Raw genomic sequence first — 18,999 nt, forward strand, 5'->3', positions numbered from 1 at the left:
CAGTCAAGTAAACGCAGCGCAGACGGCGTTAGCATTTAGCCTCTCCCTCTCTCCTCTATAGCTCCAAAACAGGTCAAGATAGAAGCTACCACCAGTAGTTTGGCATCCGCACAGTAAAGTGAAGATTACTGCGTGGATTTCGAACTACTCCTGGTATTATTACGCCTTACAATATAGTCCCCCCTTTTATCCGCTTAGAAAATCCACATTGTTTAATCTTGTGTAATTATACTTTGTAGTGGAACACTTCACGTAACCATATTTAAATAGTGAAAACGTGGAAGAGCTTGGTAGCTTCTATCTTGACCTGTTTTGGAGCTATAGAGGAGAGAGGGAGAGGCTAAATGCTAACGCCGTCTGCGCTGTGTTTACGTGACTGAAGGCACGGGGGAAGATCAGACAGGTCCTAAAGAACTCGTCAAAGCTAAGGTAAGAACATATCTCAGTGTGTAAAAACGCTGGCCTGTTCCTTTAAAGGACAACCCACTCTATCACCCGAGACTGCTGTATAATTCTTGCTGTATCACTTAACTGTTATCATTGGGGGTATAATCTGGCCTGGGGGGGTATGAAATAGCCTAGGCCAAAAAAAACCTGGGATATAAAATGGCCGAGGCCCCTTTAACCCCGGGTATAGTCCAAATCGGGGGTATACTGTGGCCTGTTGCACGGGCTACCACCTTGCCTCCAACGTCTGCACACTGGAGTATGACTGAGCGTGTGAATGGCTTTGAGACCATTTACCAGAAACACATCATCCATAAATCCATCTAAAAATCATTCAGGAAGACAAACACTAGATCAGAACAATAAACATACTTTAAAAGAACCAACTAAAACCATAAAACACTGATGAACCTGTGATGAATGTCTGATAACACTACTGAGTGAGAACTTTCCGACTAATCTTAACCAACCCACCTCTTTTCACGACACACTTCCGTTATTCAACTGAACGAATAAACTGAAAGGTGTTTTTTTTTTAATGTTTTCTTCCAGAATGGCGCCAAGGCAGAGGGCAGCGCATGATCCTGCAGGACGAGGACATCACCACTAAAATTGAAGCCGACTGGAAGAGACTGAACATGCTCTGCCATTATCAGGTACTCCATTTGGTCAAATCACCGCTCACATTCCATCCCCGGCGAAGGCGCGGGGCTCGCATTAACATTCAAAGCAGCACGGGCCTCTACTTACACCTTAATGCCTTACAAAAAGGGGGACAGATGTTGTGGCAGATGTGACAAATACAATTTTCCCATTATGTTTTGAAATAAAGGATGGTGGCGCATTGTTGGGGTGAAGGAATGCTCTGTGTGGCGTCTGGAAACACTTTTTATGTATCGGCTTTTCTATTTAAATAGTTTGATTCTCATTGAAGGCATTAAACTATGAATTAACACATGGGATTATATCATTATAATATCATGAATAAGTGCATTTATTTCTGTAATTCAACTTAAAATGTGAAACTAATATATGATACACTATTACATGCAAAGTGACATACTGTATGTCAAGCCTATGTTTGTTTTCATTTTGATGATTCTCGCTTACAGTCAGTTACAATCTTCTGAGATTTTTAATTTGGGTATTAATACAAGCTGTGAGCCATAATAATCAAAACGATAAGAAATAAGGCTATACGTTAGGGATGGGCGATACCACATTTTTTGGAATCGATACGATACCGATACTTTTGGGGTCATTTTTCTCGATACCAATACCGATACTGGTCATTTTTATGCGGGTGAATGTATTTCAATCAATACACATTTCTAAAACTGGTTATTTTCTATATTTAATAGGTACATTAAAATTATATTACTTTAACTGGTTAATTATACAATGTTAATGTGAAATTAAATACATATAACAAAGTTTAAAAGTAATACTTTAATGACAAACAGAATCTAAACCAGAATGATATGGCTGGTTTAATTCAATCCCCTGCTCCTGTGGACTGTATTGGCTCAGAACAAAGATGTAAATTGTCCTTTTATGTTTAAAATTGCTGCCACGCCTATTTTTTCACATATGCAAATTATGCATACTTTTTGCCCAGTATCGATACTTAAAAAGTAGCCGTTTGGTGTCGATATATCAATGCTGTGGTATTGATCCGCCCATCCCTACTATACGTACATATCTCTCTTTGCATGTATTAAGTCTATCGTATATTGGTTTCACAGTTTGAATAACAGGAGTAAATGCACTTTTTCATGATATTATAATTATATGACGAGCACCTGTATGTTCTATATTTTAAATTCTTCAAAATTGCCCCCCTTTATTCTTGGCATTTTCTCATTGATGCCATTTCTGGTGAAGCTCATGGAGAATTTGTCCAAAGTAGTAATTGAAGCAAAAGGCGGCCATTTTGAAGAATTTACGTCAACTTTGTATTGTTTAAAGCATAATTCCATGTGTGTTCGTTCATAAATGGATGTCTTCAGTGACAATCTACAACAGGGGAAGGCAACGTCAGGCCCGGGGGCCAAATGCGGACCTCCATCACAGAACTTCTAGCCCCCAAGATGATTTTGAGAAATATTATTATGAAAATAAAAGAAAACAAATACCTGTTAAAGTCTAAAAATGCGAATGAGAATTAGTGTCAGTATTTTAAAAACGTCCCGCTTGGTCATATATAATGTTAAACAGTGATTCTCCACTGGTGGGTCGGGACCCAAAAGTGGGTCACGGAGCCATTTCCAGTGGGTCGCGAGTCTATAGGGAACTTTAATTCAATATTTTCCATCTGAAACTGCACGGAAACACTAACTGTGTCTGTTAAAATGAATGTTATTGGGTTGTTTTGATCATAATTTCAGTCTTAAAGGGAAATCTACTCTAGTTGTGTTGAAAATACAATATTTTATACGATATATGACAAATGACAGTTTTATTTGGGTTCTCGGCTCGTCGTCCGAGGGTAATGGTGGGTCCTAAAGCCACCGGAGAACCACTGATGTAAAACACTGGCATTTGCAGAAAATAGTTCTTTACTTTAGGCTACAGTGTTGAGCTTCGGCCCTTGGGTGTTTTGGAATGATCTACAACGTAAATCAAATAAGACAGAATTTTGATTTGTTTAGGGACAATGTGCAGTTACTGGTACAGAACAAAAGGTAATTTACAAATACAAGTGCAAAATACAAATACGTGTGCAATATCTTCAAGTTAGAGTACACAGCAAACCTTCTTGCCACAGCACGAATGGACGTGCCATTTTGAATGAGCATCACTCCCTGAGCAGCTTCTGTGGGTTGTAGATGCTCCTCATGATGCCTCTAGTGGTGAGAACACTGGACAAATGCAAAAGTGTTCCAAAAATACGGTACAAAGGATGAAGACAGGGAAATGGTCTGTGGTCACCACCTGCAAAACCATTCCTCTTTTGGAGTGATCTTGCTAATTGCCGCTCATTTCCACCTGTGTCTGTTTCATTTCCACAACACCAAGTGAAATTGATTCACAATAAGCGTGGCTTCCTAACTGGACAGTCCGATATCCCAGAAATTTGACTGACTTGTTACATTGTGTTTTTTGAGTGTGCCCTAAGTGTTTGTGAGCAGTGTATATAGCAGCATTATTTAAAGTGCAGAATTATATGAAGTGCAACAGTTTTTTTTCTCGAAGTCCATAAAAACATAGTACGTTGTGATAGCTGTCAGATGGTACCCGCGAGGTTTTCATCCGATAGCATAAAAAAAAAGAAACTTTTCCAAAACCTTTGACTGGTACTGCATATATAGTTATTTTACTTTTACTTGAGAGTGCCATGACCTTAAGCCAATACAATCTGAACTATTTTGTGTAGTTTCGCAGTTATGAAAATGATAACAAACAAATCTATGCCAGTCCAAGCTGAGCCCCGAGCCCCCCCTCCGCTCATTTAGGTAAACATATCACGAGGACGGCCCAGCTGAGTGACTGGATGCAATAACGATACAATCTTAATTAGAGCCTGTCTCTCTTACACACATTCATATAGGAGCTGGTTGGCCTCGGCCCCGGCCGTCCGCCCACGCCACGCCGTGGGGGATCACTTTAATTAATCCCGCCCCCTTACCCATAATGCAGCACGGGTCGCCAGCTCGTGCAGAATCGGGTTCCTGTGTGTGTGTGTTAGTCATGGAGCAGCCCTCCGTTGCAGCTGTGGTAATTGAATCCCATTCGGGTCGACTGGGGAAGGGTCCGTCTGCGTGACTGACTGATTCATTATTTTACACCGCGAGAAATCAGAACAAAACGCTTCAGAATGAGCATGCAGGGATCAAAATGTGTTTTTTTTTATTCCGTTATAGTCAAAATTATATATTGACTTTAAATAAATACATCACAACATCTTTTTTATACCTAATTGTAAATAGCATTCCAAGGTAAATGACAATAAAAAGTAAAAGAATGATAGAGTGTTTGCACAGGTCAAAATTAGTTAAAGTTTTACTGATTTTGAGTTGTTTGGACTTTATTTCGTTATACTCCAAATTATATGTTGACCTTAACACATTGAGTCCTGCGCTGTTTTGGGATGTAGCTGTAGAGTGAGAGTGACGACAATCCAGACCATTTTTCATGATATTTGTAGCACCACAGCGTATAATATGTTGTAGCTGTGGAAAACAGTTTAATTGTACGTGCGTCGGTTCCTGAGAAATCCTAAACAGAGGCTAGTTTTGATCCAAATCACAGATTTTTTTCTTGAAACAGAGATATTGTGTTCTGATTAACCTCTCTCTCCTCTCTGGCACTAACACTTATGGGAAGAGGCAAAAACGGTTTCCCTCCTAACAAGAGACAACTGTTAATCCAGGCTATGCTACTTTCTGTTTTGGATTACGGTGATGTCATATATATCATCCCACTGCATCTGTGTTGAAGCCTCTGAATGCAGTTTTCCATTCAGCCATTAGATTCATCACTGGAGACGGTTACAGGACCCACCACTGTGATCTTTATGCTAAAGTGGGACGGCATCACTGTCTGCTGTTCATTTACAAAGCTCTTCTTGGTTCCTTCCTGATTATTTGTTTAGTCTTATAAATATCAGGTAAGATTCTGACCAGCTGAGGTCTCAGGACACTTTGACTCTCGAGTCTCACCGTGTAAAGACAGAATGGGGACAGAAGGACTTTTGCTACTTCGCACCAAATGTCTGGAATGAGGCTCAGAAAACCTTTTATGTGGATCATCTCATGACCTTCCATCAGTTTAAATCCCTTGTAAAGGAGTTTCCTCCATGTGTCCGCTCTTGTTTTGAAGTTTTACACATTTTCTTAGCATTGTGTTATAGTCTAATCTTTCCACTGTTGTCTTATTGTTACCTGTTATTTACCTTGTATGTTTTAACAGGTCTCTCTTGCAAATGAGACATTGAGTCTCAAGAGACCACCTGTATGAATAAATAATAATAATAATAATAATAATAATAATAATAATAATAATAATAATAATAATAACAATAATAAAATGCCTAAATATCTCCGTTTCAAGTCTATTTTCAATGACAGGCTGGTTCTGGGATTGAAGACTTTAACAGGATGTTTCTCAGCCGTCCTTGGACCGATTTTAACCGTTTAAAAACTCAGAGAAACGTTAAAATCTCAACTGTTTTCCACGAGAAGCCGCTCTGCTTTGTCAAACACGCTCCAGAGAGAAATGTCGGCCCTACAGCTGTTCGCTAAGCAACACCACGCCCCCTCGGACTAAAAAAGAAACGTCTTTGATCGTCATTTATTTCACTTCTGTTCATCACACGTAAGGTGTATTAGAGTGTCTAGTTTCGCAATAATAAAAAAAACAGCAAACACGAGTTTTTACATTTTTAGCACTCAATGTGTTAATTGAATTCATCACGTCATCTTTTTTCTACCTAATTGTAAAACGTGCAATGAGGCAAATGAACAGAGAAATGAGAACAAAAACCATAAGGATTCATGCATCAAAAAATAAGTTAAAGTCAAATGTGGTTTTGAGTTTTTCGGACTTACTTATATTTATTCCGTTATACTCAAAACTACATGTTGACTTAGATTAGATGCATCACATGATCCTATTTCTGTGTTTTAAGTTAATGTACACGAGAAAAGTGAACAAAAGTAGATGCGTGAATGAAAAATAAGTTGAAGGGACCTATTTAGATTTACTCCGTTAGACTCAAAATGATTTATTGACTTTATTAAATATATCACGTCGTATTGTTTTGCCTAATTGTAAATAGTGTGACAAAAATTTAAGGCGAGACACTGCAGGTGAATAGGGAAAAAATGTATATTTACAGATATCAATTTGAAACTTTTGCTGTCGATCACTGGCATAAATGTGAGAAAAAAATACATGGCAAGTTTTCTGTTATTTTATCTTTTCATATAAGAACAAGGTGTTTCATGCATAAAAATGCCCCAAATTTCCCATCTCTTTGGTGATGAAATCTGAATAATGGATAGAGCTACATTCAAATTTGTTGTTTCATTTTATTGATGAATGAGTTACCAAGACGTTTTCAGAGGGGATTTAGGATTTCTTGTTTAGTTTTAAAATAAGCTGTTTTTTTAGTGGAAAAATTTGTAACAATTTAATTTTCGCCTTATTTTTTGACATTCAAAACTCAATAAATGAGGCTTAAGGGATTAAATAATAAAAAATCCCTCTGAAAAAATCTTCCAAATATTGTTCAGTCCAAGGCTGGAAAATGTGAAGTCTTTAGGTCCGACTGACGTGGACATAGTGTCGCCACAATGACAGAAAAATGTGTTTTTAGAAAAAGGCCCTTGAAATTGCGTTCTCCCATATAAGTCTATGGGGGAACATTGAATCAGCGCAATATTTAAACATGTTATTGTGAAGAATAGGCATATTTTCTGTTTCCGGGTGAAAGCTTATATGTTCAGAGACCAATGTGACCCAAAACCTAAAAAAACTGAAAAAAATGAGTTTTGCCTGTAATGTCTCCCCTTAAAAAAATACTTATTAATTTGTTGTAATTTGCATTTGAAAGCTAAGATTAATAACATTACCAGTTCAACTCATTCTATCTCTTGTGCTGCAGATATTTACTTGCAGTGCGCCCGTGAATCACCAGATAACCCCGCCCTCCCGCCGCACACATTCAGACACGGAGACCCACATGAGTATAATAGCGCAGTCCTGGAGGAGCACAGTGTTATTGAATGGGGACCGTGAGACGTCCCACCGCACCAGAGTCTTTTTGGACGCTCGGCTAAACGCTCCCGCCTCCTGTCACTCATTATATCCACGTGTGGGCTCAGCAGAGGAAAAACATTATTCTTTTATTCTTATAAACGATGGACTGTTGCCTGGTAAATTAGAAGGCTCAGACGCCCCACCTGATGTTTCCTTTGTGATCCCGAGCCCGTTTTACATAAAAGCCAAATATGTTAAATACGCAGTAATGGGAGTGTTGCCTTTAGAGTCATGGTGGCCCAGATATAGTTTATCCAAAAACAAAACTGCCTCAAATCTATTTATATAATCTGAGTTTTCAACTTGCTACAGTTTTCTTTACACAATTATGTCATATTTGTCCTCATTTTATTCATTTATTTGAATGTTAATGAACAGGCAAGTAGTGCTGTGAATATGGTCAGCACACACTACACAACTTTTATGCCCTGTTTTTTTTTTTTATGTCTGTTAGTTTTCCTGAATGGATTGTATACGTAACCATAGATACAGACGGCATCTCGTCATAGAAGGGGGCGTGGCCCCGCTAAGGGGGAAAATAGAATCATTTGGGAAACTCCATTTTCCTGGCCATTTTCTGGTGGAATACGAACTTATTCATCACATACAAATAAAGTCAAGTGTAAATTGGGCCCATATGGATATTTTCTCACAGCAGATTGTTCAGTAGAAGTGAAAAAAAGGCAGTTGTAGCTAGCGCTAGCTAACCGTTAGCATTAGCCCGATGCAAACATGTAGCATCCTGTTAGCATTCTCCGTTTTTTTATGTAGGCCTATTTATGGGCTGTTGAACCACTTTGCTCCTCCCCATGTCTTCGTATCTTTATTTAGTAGAAAACTATATTCATAATTCAGCATTTGTTAAAGTAGTTTTTGAATAATTAGATTTTTCTCCAAATTGTTTTCCTCCTTAAATGTTTTCAAACATGACCATATATGGGCGATTCCAGAGATGCCGTCTGTATCTATGGAGAACCTTAGAAACCCTAAAAACAATGTGTACTGGAGCACGCTAACTACCCATACAGCTGCTGGGTCACTGAAAAGTTAAATACGCATACATATGAACTTTGTTTCCCATAAAAAGTACCATAATGCACCTTTAATAAGGAATGCCACAAGAGGCAAGGCAAGTTTATTTGTAGAGCCAAATTTATACACAAGGCAATTCAAAGTGCTTCCGCATTAAATTACAAAAACAGATAAAGTCAATGAAACATCAACACAAAATTAATCAATTACAGTAAAAGGCATATGCACGGGTAAAAATAACTGTTTTCAGCCTGGATTTGAACATTGTCAGAGTTGGGGCCTGTCTTACATCCTCGTGAAGACTGTTCTAGATTCTAGGCTCACCGTGTTTAGTCCTGACTCTGGGAACCACCAGGAGGCCCCTCCCTGAAGTTCTCAGGGCCCGAGATGGTTCATACGGCTCTAACATGTCTTGTACTTCGGCGCTAAGGTGCTCTTAACAGGTGGTGCAGAGGCTAGAAAATGATCTCAAATGTACCTAGATGTTGGTGCAGAAATAGTTATAATCTGCATTGATGAAAAAAAACATATCAGTTTTTGTTTTCATGGGAAGCATTGACAGCAGGAGTTACTGTCTAGGATTGTTGAAAATGGAAAGCCGTGGGGTTGGGTTCGCTAACACTTGCGTTTCTGTTTCAGGTGCCTGATAATGCAGTGATGGCCTTGGTGCCCAAACAAGTGACAGCGTACAACTCAGTGAACAACTCCACTGTCTCCCGGACCTCAGCCAGTAAATACGGTACGTTCATGCTTTTATGCTTGACTCATTGACGGCCAGCCATTTTCAAATCAGAGAGCGCTCCACTGCCAGAGGTTTTTTCAGAGACCCACAGATGATTTAGGTCTAGGTCTGTGTCAACACGAAACCCACCAACTCTCTTCTTTCATCAAAAAAAAAGTTTGTTTGTACCTCTTTCCATTCTTTAGTAATCGTCCGTAGAAAATAGGTGAAATCACCCAAAATGCTGTTTTCGGACCAAAAAGCTGAGAAAACGAAAGAGCAATGCTGCCACCTAGTGACTCCATAAATGAACTTGTAGTTCTTTTATTGAGTCACTGGTGGCAGCACAATTAAGCTGCTCAATGCTTTGCTGCAGCTGTTCCCATTGAAAAACCTAATTGACATCTATAGACGTCATTGGCACTCAATGAATTTATGACCTTAAGGCGAGACACGGCAGGTGAAAGTATTGGTTTTTCACGCAGTGGTCGAAGTGGAGATTTTTATCTATTTTCCTCCCTTTACATCTTAGTTTTCATGTTTATTTTATGATGTTTTGTCTGCGAGGTGGCGGCGACCCGGAAGTAGCTGCTGCGCCGCGTAGAAAGGCCGTCTTTCCCGCGGGTTTTCATTCATAAATATTGACAGATTTGACATCCACGTGTCCTGCTAAGGGGCCCCGTGATGACGCTTTCACCCAAATATGGTGTTTTTCCTCCTACGAGACGCTGGAGCGGAAAAGTGGAAGAACGGGCCGAGCATGCGCACTCGCTACAAAACTTCAGGGCTGGTTTTCTCTGAATGAGAGAAGCCGCACTCGGGCAGAGCCTGAGCCCTTATAGAAGCTCCCACAGACTCCAAACTTTACAGGCTGAGACATAACAATATTTTGAAGGTTTTTTCAGAGGGATTTTTTAATATCTAATTCGTAGCCTGATTTATTCAGCTTTGAAACCAAAAAAACAGGCGGAATTTGAGTTTTTACAGATTTTTTCACTGATGATTAGTTTATTGAAAAACTAAACAAAATGTCCAATATCCGCTCTGAAAAAACCTTAGTTACTAATATGTCAATAAAATAAAACCATAACATTTAATCTGGCTCAATTCATTGTTTAGGCAATTTTGGCCATTTTAATGCTCAAAATGCCTTATTTTTATGTGAAAATGTTCAGCAAAAGTTTCAAACATACATTTATTTTTTTTCCCTATTCCCTGTCTCACCTTAGATATATATATATCACATTCTGGATGGAGACGCAGCATCATCTTTAACTCTAGATCTGGTATTTTTTTTACCAAGACACTGGCTGATACTGACTAATCTCGACAGACCTGAAATGCGAGCCAACAAGTAGAGATTTTCTATTGCAATCTCGGATGGAAGAAGCCGAACAAAACGCCAAAACAAAATCTCTGAAAGGATTTTCTCCGTCTCAAGTGTGTCCCCTCATTTCCGATGTGTTAGCGTAATTTGCATGTGTCCGCCTGCTCGTCGCTCCTCGAACCTGGAGGAAGAAAAAAAAAAAAGGGGACACCGAGTCAGTCTGATCAAAGCCCGGCTCCGCGGACATAAACACTCAAGGCACATCAAACGTGGCGGCACATTATTAGCTCAGCCTCATCTGCATCCGCTCTCACTCCGCTCCCCTGGCTGCAATTAGAGCTGATAGGACGAGGTGGGCTGAGAGGAGAGGAGAGAATGAGATCTTCACACCGTCTCCATGGGGTTTTATTTCATTTAAACCCCGCTGCTTCTGTAGATTCCGGTATGAGTTCAGCAGTTTTATATCCCAGTGTTCTTTCAACTTTTGATACACTTAAGGTCAGCACACGCTACACCACTTTTATGCCCGATTTCACTCTAATTCTCAGTCGTGCCGAGTCTAATCGAGTCGCGTCTGGTCGAAGGCAGTCACACAGAGTCGGGTCGTGAGTCTGACGTTAGAATCGTGTCGTGTGGGCGGCAGAAAGACGCGACTAGACTCCAGTCGTAGGAAATCAAACATGTTTATCACATTTTTAAGCCCGATTTTGGACGCACGGGAGAAACGTGGGTGATTTTACCGACACAAATGTGAATGACAGAGTGATATAAAGACAGAAAAACACCGCCGCGCCTCCTTTTTTTCACTTCTCTGTTAAACCAGCGGCACAAACGACTCATCTCATGGCCACAGCCCCACACACGAAACAGCACAACTTTATATCACCAAAAGTTCACCACAACCACCTTTTCCAGCTACATTTCAACCACGAACAGAGTTTAGCGGCACTTACTGAGTTTGGAGACGAACTGTTTAGCTTCACCTCGTTGCTAACGGCGGCTAGCCTCCCCGCTTTCTCCGCTGTCTCCGCCGCTGTCTCCTCCATCCTGAGGCTGACGCTCGTCTCCTTTTCTTATTAAATCCACCGAAATACGTCCCGCTTCTTCCTGTCGCCAACTTTTATCTCCATGTGACAGAACTATAGCCCAGTTGAAGCTTCGTAGTAGCAGTAAGCTAGCCCTGCGGTGTTGTGACATTGTTGACACCGTTGACCAATCGGGACACACACGTTATCCCACATTCACAAACACAGGCCTGTCTTTGTGGATTTGGGGTCAGTTTTGGAAGCCGTAGAGATGACAGACACGCTGTGTTATAAAACATCAGCTGTTTGACAGAATCGTGTGTTCGCTCTTACGATTCTCAGTCGTTAAGTGTGAACCCCAGACATTCGAAAATCGCACTGAATCCAGCTGTGTAGGGTGTGCTGACCTTTAGAAGAACTTAATACCTGTAGTGTATTGTAATGCGCAATGATTAACTGAACATTCAATCTTCGAAATCCTGCTGCCGGTAAATCCGCCAGTGGAGTGAGAATGTTGCTGTAAGAAAAGGCATGATGGAAATGAAATAGGCCTATACCGTTCATATTTGAGATATTATGAAGACCTTTATTCAAACTCCGGTCGCTTTGCCACTTGAACATGACTTTGAACTCCCGTTGCGCACAAAGAAGGGCTGGGGAAGAAAAGGGCAGGGCTGAATACGATACAGCAGAAGCAAGAAAGACAAAGTTGAGATCTTACGGCGGCACAAAGCGGCGTGTCGAGTCAGGGAGCGCGGTGAAAGGAGAAACCGCCTTGTTTGATGTTTGATGTCGTGTTTCCCTGCGAAGCCACAAGCCGGGAAAATAATGCTGAAACGCTACACCTCGGATTGATCGTGCCACGTTTGGTATCGGATTTAAACGGGGCTTTTCCGGCTACTTTGGTTCACTCCGCCTTCAAGGCCCAGCTCAGCTTTCCGTCGTGTTCGGATCACCTCGATCTCAAACGGAAGCCTCACTGTCTGCGCTGTCTCAAGTGCTTTCTCTCCTTTAACTTAATATATGACTTAGAACTTAATGTAATTCATGTGTATGGAAAGGAAGCCAAGTACTGAGTTGGTTTGCCTCTCAAAGTGTGAATGTGGCTCCCTCCACTGGCAGCACGGGGAACTAAACACACACACAAAAAAGAACATATACACAGGGCCGCCATTGTTAGCCATCGTCATTCTAGCAATTCAATTTCGTCCTGATATTGAACTTCCTACTTCAATCTAACCTATAGGGAAATATATTTGCAGTGGAGAAACATGAAAAGACAATTGACTCTGAATAACTTTAAATCACAACAGCGGTGCCCAAGCAGTGACTTCCTGTTTCGATCCAGCACGCCAAAATAAAAGCGCACAGCTCGTCTTCCTGATTAGTTCGGCAGGTACTTGCAACATTACAAGAATATAATTAAATACACACAAGTGTTTTTGTCTGTTAATAGTTAACCAGAAAGAAAGGACTAATGAACTGCTGATCTAATGAATAAGATGGTGCTTTTATTGTGCTGTGCTGGATCGAAACAGGAAGTCACTTCTTGGGTGACGGTGTTATGATTTGATGTCATGCACAGAGTCAATTATTTATGGGCAAGGCAATTTAATTTGTAGAGCACAATTCATACACAAGGCAATAAAAAAATGCATAAAATAAAAAGAAAGTAGATCAAATCAATAAAACATAAAAATGTATCAATTACAGTAAAAGGGGCGACAGTGGCGCAGATGGTAGAGCGGGTCGTCTCATAATCGGAAGGTCGGGGGTTCGAATCCCACCTCCTGAAAGTGCACATTGTCGTTGTGTCCTTGGGCAAGACACTTCACCCACATTGCCCCCAGTGTCTGCGTACATTGGTGTATGAATGAGAGTATGAATGGGTGAGTGGATCCTTGCTGTAAAGCGCTTTGAGTGCCTAATGTAGGTGGAAAAGCGCTATATAAGTTGCTACCATTTACCATTTACCATTTTAAAAGGCAAAAGTGCAGATAAGATACTTTCAGTTGTCATATGTCCGGGTAAAAATAACTGTTTTCAGCCTGGATTTGAACAGAGTCGTGGCCTGTCTCACATCCTCATGAAGACTGTTCTAGATTCTAGCTTTAGACTCACCGTGTTTAGTCCTGACTCTGGGAACCACCAGGAGACCCCTCCCTGAAGTTCTCAGGCCCCGAGATGGTTCATACGGCTCTAACATGTCAGAGATGGACTTTGGTGCTAAACCATGAAAAGACTTGTAACAAGCAGAGCTGTTTTAAAGTCTATTCTCTGAGTGACAGGAAGCCAGTGCAGAGACCGGAGCACTGGACTAATATGCTTGTATTTCCTGGTTCTTGTCAGGACTCGAGCAGCAGCGTTCTGGATGTTCTGCAGCTCTAACTGTTTAGAGAGGCCAGTGAGCAGCCGAGACAAATGCATGGATAAGTCTCTCTAAGTCTGGTTTTGACACTATTCCTCTGATCTGAGATGTGTTTTAGATGGTAAAAAGCTGCTGACGTTACTGCTTTGATGTGGCTGTTTAAGTTCAGGTCTGAGTCCATGATCACTCCTAGATTTCTAACCTGATTTTTTGGTTTTAGAGAGAGAGACTCAAGGTGACTGATGACACTTTGTCTTTGTGCCTGTGGGCCAAAAACAATGATCTCAGTTATGTCTGAGTTTAGTTGGAGAAAGTTGTTTTGCATCCACAAACTGATCTGTTGGATGCAGTGACAGAGAGTATCTACAGGCCCATGTTCACCTGTATCAGTGACAGAGAGTATCTACAGACCCATGTTCACCTGTATCAGTGACAGAGAGTATCTACAGGCCCACGTTCACCTGTATCAGTGACAGAGAGTATCTACAGGCCCATGTTCACCAGTATCAGTGACAGAGAGTATCTACAGGCCCATGTTCACCTGTATCAGTGACAGAGAGTATCTACAGACTCACCTGTATCAGTGACAGAGAGTATCTACAGGCCCATGTTCACCTGTATCAGTGACAGAGAGTATCTATAGACCCATGTTCACCTGTATCAGTGACAGAGAGTATCTACAGGCCCATGTTCTCCTGTATCAGTGACAGAGAGTATCTACAGGCCCATGTTCACCTGTATCAGTGACAGAGAGTATCTACAGGCCCACGTTCACCTGTATCAGTGACAGAGAGTATCTATAGACCCATGTTCACCTGTATCAGTGACAGAGAGTATCTACAGACTCATGTTCACCTGTATCAGTGACAGAGAGTATCTACAGGCCCATGTTCACCTGTATCAGTGACAGAGAGTATCTACAGACTCACCTGTATCAGTGACAGAGAGTATCTATAGACCCACGTTCACCTGTATCAGTGACAGAGAGTATCTACAGACTCACCTGTATCAGTGACAGAGAGTATCTACAGGCCCATGTTCACCTGTATCAGTGACAGAGAGTATCTATAGACCCACGTTCACCAGCCGTCAGTGACACGTAGATCTGAGCATCATCTGCATAGTTGTGGTACGACACATTGTTGCTGTTTGTTAGCTGACCCCATGGAAGCATGCACAAGTTGAATAAAAGGGGTCCCAAGATTGACCCCTGGGGGACTCCACAGGCCAAGTACATCCTGTCCTCGAGATGGGACTTAAACCAGTTTGGAGCAGTACCAGAGATTCTGAAAGGCCTGTGATCCTTGTATTAGTTTTGGTTAAACACGGTACAAGACTTGTATAAGAAAAGGCCAAACAAACAGGAAAAAATCTCTCTCACACCGTCTGCTTTGCAACACCAGTTCTCCTTCATTCAATGCAACGTCATTACTTTTGGCTAAACTTCCAACACTTGACGGAAAATTGCAATTAGATGTTTATTTTCCTCCCCCCCGAAATCGTGCAGACCTGCCAGACCGAGGAGAACACTCATTTTTGAGATGGCGGACGGCGTTTTGATGAAACTAAATTCAATACGGCTCCGTCTCCAGCTGCTTCTCTCCTCTGTCGGGTTCACTCCTGTCAGCTCCTTTCTCTCCCGACTCGTCTCGAAAACCACATCTGCTGATCAATTTTGCTCACACTGGGTAAACATTCATTGAGCCGTGTGTTTTCAAATGTCATTGGCACTCTGACCATTGGGTGGGCCATACATATTTCATATCGGCTGACACCTGTTCGATTTTGTGTCAGCGCTGATGCCCGATGTGTTCTCTCTCTGGTCGAAAGAGGGGAGGGGAGGGGGGGGGGCATGACAAAATAACAATGTACAATATCCTCACTGAAAGTTTTAGATCCAATTTACGGAAACGTGACCACAAAGAGAGCACGATATATGTTTTCTCTATTGAACGGCAGCAAAGTGGTCAGGACTTTTGCCTCACAGTGTGACGGCAGTGGAGTTTCAAACCACTGTGTATGGAGTTTGTTCTTCCTGTAAAAAGACCAAGGGCCGAATCGGACCATTTTAGCCAAAGGGAAGGCTTACAAATGCCAGTGCAGTGCAATAATATAGGACCTAATGTGGTGTTCTGTTTGTAAGTTAATTTAACAGTATTTCTCACATTTTTACAGTACTTAAGGTCAGCACACACTACACAACTTTTATGCCCGATTTTGCTCTATTTCTCAGTCGTGCCGAGTCTAATCGAGTCGCGTCTGGTCGACGGCGGTCACACAGAGTCGGGTCGTGTAGTGTGGGGGGGTCACGACTGGACTGATGTTGGAATCGTGTAGTGTGGGCGGCAGAAAGACGCGACTAGACTCCAATCGTAGGAAAACATGTTTGATTTTTAAGCCCGATTTTGGACGCACGGGAGAAACGTGGCTGATTTTACTGACGGCCATTTCAAGGCCTCACAAACAAAACACAGGACAGAAAAGAGCACAAGCTAAAGGTCATAACAGAATATTGAGCCGGTGTCTTCCATATTGCTTATTCCTCCCTCGCATTCGAACCTCACGTGGCTTTCTCCTCCATTTTGCAGAGAACATGATCAAATACACTGGGAGCCCCGACAGCCTGCGGTCGCGCACCCCCATGATCACGCCGGACCTGGAGAGTGGGGTCAAAGTGTGGCACCTGGTCAAGAACCACGAGCACGGAGACCAGAAGGAGGGGGACCGCGGCAGCAAGATGGTCTCCGAAATCTACCTGACGAGGCTGCTGGCTACCAAGGTATTCACGGCTGTTTCGCTCTCGGACTTTTATTTTCCTCCGTAGGATTTGAGATGGAACGTTATAAATCTATCTAACTTTGTATGTTGTAAATGCCTTTCCTGTGTTCTCTGTGTCTATTATTATTATTCAGTCCCATATTATATTACAACATTTGCCTGTAGAACATGGGTTGAAATATAAGACCTACATTTTCACTGCACTTTCTCTGCTCCTCAAGCGCTTTTACGAGTTAAGGCGAGACACGGCAGGTGGAAACACATTTTTCACACAGTGTGGAGATTTTTAGCTAGTTTTCTCCCTTAAGTATAAAATAAAGGCACCTGTACGATGCTTTTTTTATGTTTTTGTCGCTAGCGAGGTCGAGATATAGGCGAGATATAGGCGAGAGCGGCCTCTCACTGAAGGAGCTCCTCTGCCTCATCACCAGCTCATGCAGGGGGTGCTTTCTGTCGTCCTCACTTTCCAAGAATGTCCTCACTCTGTTGGTCTGCAACAGGGGTAGGCAACGTCAGGCCCGCGGGCCACATCCGGCCCTCCAGCACAGAACGCCTGGCCCTCATGATGATTTTGAGAAACATTATTATGCAAATAAGAGATCAAATTCCTTTAACAGTCCTCTAAAAATGCAAGAAATAGTGTCAGTATTCTAAAAATGTCCAGGGAGAATATCCCTCTTGGTCCTACAGTATGTAACGTAACAGTGATTCTCAATGGGTCAGGAACCAAAAGTGGGTCGCGGAACCTTTTTCAGAGGGTCGTTAGTCTATAGGGAACGTTTTTCAATATTTTCCATCTGAAACTGCACGGAATGTCAGTTTTTAAAGGCCTATCTACTGCTTGTTCAATAAAAATACAACATTTGGTACGATATATGACAAATAAAGGTTTTATTTGGGTTATTTGGGCCTGCCATCCGAGGGTAACGTTGGGTCCCGACTTGGGAACCATTGATGTAAAAAAAACAGTTCTTTACCTTAAGCTAAAATGTTGAGGTTCGGCCCTTGGTGTTTTGGCGATGATGAAAATTGTCCCGCCTCATCGCAAACTTGCCTTCCCCTGGTCTACAATTCGTTGATGTCCTCACTTTGTGGGTCTGTACAAGTACACACACACATGTTTGTAATTCTATCTTAAACATAGACATAATGTATTACCCAGACCGTAACCCTGAACCCTAAGCCCCTGACCCTAACCTTAATCCTAACCCTAAACCTAATCTAAACCCAATTCTAACCCCCATTCTAACCTGAATGTCCTCACTCTGTTGGTTAAACACTCAAACTAGTCCTCACAATGTTGTAATTACAAGAACCCACACACACACACACACCTTTTTGTGAAGCACGAGCGCCAACCGCAAAATCCCCTCAAAAATCGTACTAACTAATATTCCAACAAAATAAAAAAAGCGCAATGATTGAAAGTGACATGAAAGCCGTATTTAGTCAAAGAAGATTTTTCATGAAGACGCGTTTTCCTTCAGCGAAGCGACGCGTGTTATTCAAAATGGGGGGTTCAAAGGTCGGCCACTTGTTTGAAACGACTCGGTCCCTCTCGAGTTTATAACAGTGTTTACGCCGATCCCCCCGTGACTCACTCCTCGCTTGGGAACGTGAAACACGGCAGGTGGAAAGATAAGTAGGTGTTTTTTTTTTCTTACTTTTCCATTTATTGCTTTTGCAACTTTGCGGCGGCGGCGTGCAAATAAAAAATGGGAGAAGATAAAGCGGAAGTAAAGGTGATTCTTTAGTGCCTGCGCGATAAAAAAGGAGCTATAAAATGAGCGTCTTTGAATGCGGATGGAGACTATTGGGAGGATAGGAAAAAAAGGAAAAGAAAATGTTAATTTGGTTTGGAGGGAAATGTGACTGAATACAAATAGGATAGGATAGGCCACTTCTGAAGCCCGGAGCTGCCATTCTTCTCATCAAGACGTTTATTTCTCTCAGACAGAGGGTTGAAGAAAGGCAGAGAGGGGCCGGCTGCGATTTAAATGTTCTTCACATTGAGGAAACACAGACACTGACAGGACCGTAGCGACTGCTGTTGTGACGTAATGGGATTGAGGAAGGGAATGTGGCTGGACAATGTTTCCTCCTATAGCTTTTACTGTACGTCATTACTCACTGCTGCAGAAATGAAAGTCCTGGCTTTAGGAACATTAACCTACGTAATTCTTAACCTCTTAACTCCCGCCTGAACCGAGAGGATCTTTTTCACGTCTCACGTCATCAGATTTTTTTTCCAGCATTTTTTTTGTTGGGTGTTTAACTCATTTTTGTATCTTTTTTGTAATTTTTTTGGTCATTTTTTTGTCAATTTTTTCATCATTTTTTTGTTATTTTTTTGTCACATTTTTATCACATTTTTGTCACATTTTGTCACATTTTGGTCTTTTTTTTTGGTCATTTTTTTATCCATTTTTTGTAATTTTTTTGGCCATTTTTCTGTAATTTTTTTGTCACATTTTTATCACATTTTTGTCATTTTTTGTCACATTTTGTCACATTTTTGTCTTTTTTTTTCTTTCTTTTT

At 41.5% G+C, this 18,999-nt stretch overlaps 1 protein-coding gene across 2 annotated transcripts in view; it reads left to right on the forward strand.

The window, feature by feature from the left end:
- plxna4 (plexin A4) overlaps nucleotides 1-18,999 on the forward strand; it is a 478,637-nt gene that overhangs the window by 423,963 nt on the left and 35,675 nt on the right. For both annotated transcript variants that reach the window (XM_079552367.1, XM_079552368.1), the window contains exons 25-27: nucleotides 1,000-1,103; nucleotides 8,881-8,980; nucleotides 16,271-16,461. In XM_079552367.1, coding sequence (XP_079408493.1) covers nucleotides 1,000-1,103; nucleotides 8,881-8,980; nucleotides 16,271-16,461 — 395 coding nt within the window. The remainder of the gene's footprint in view (nucleotides 1-999; nucleotides 1,104-8,880; nucleotides 8,981-16,270; nucleotides 16,462-18,999) is intronic.

Source organism: Gobius niger (assembly GCF_951799975.1).
Source record: "Gobius niger genome assembly, chromosome: 2".
Classification (NCBI taxonomy): domain Eukaryota; kingdom Metazoa; phylum Chordata; class Actinopteri; order Gobiiformes; family Gobiidae; genus Gobius; species Gobius niger.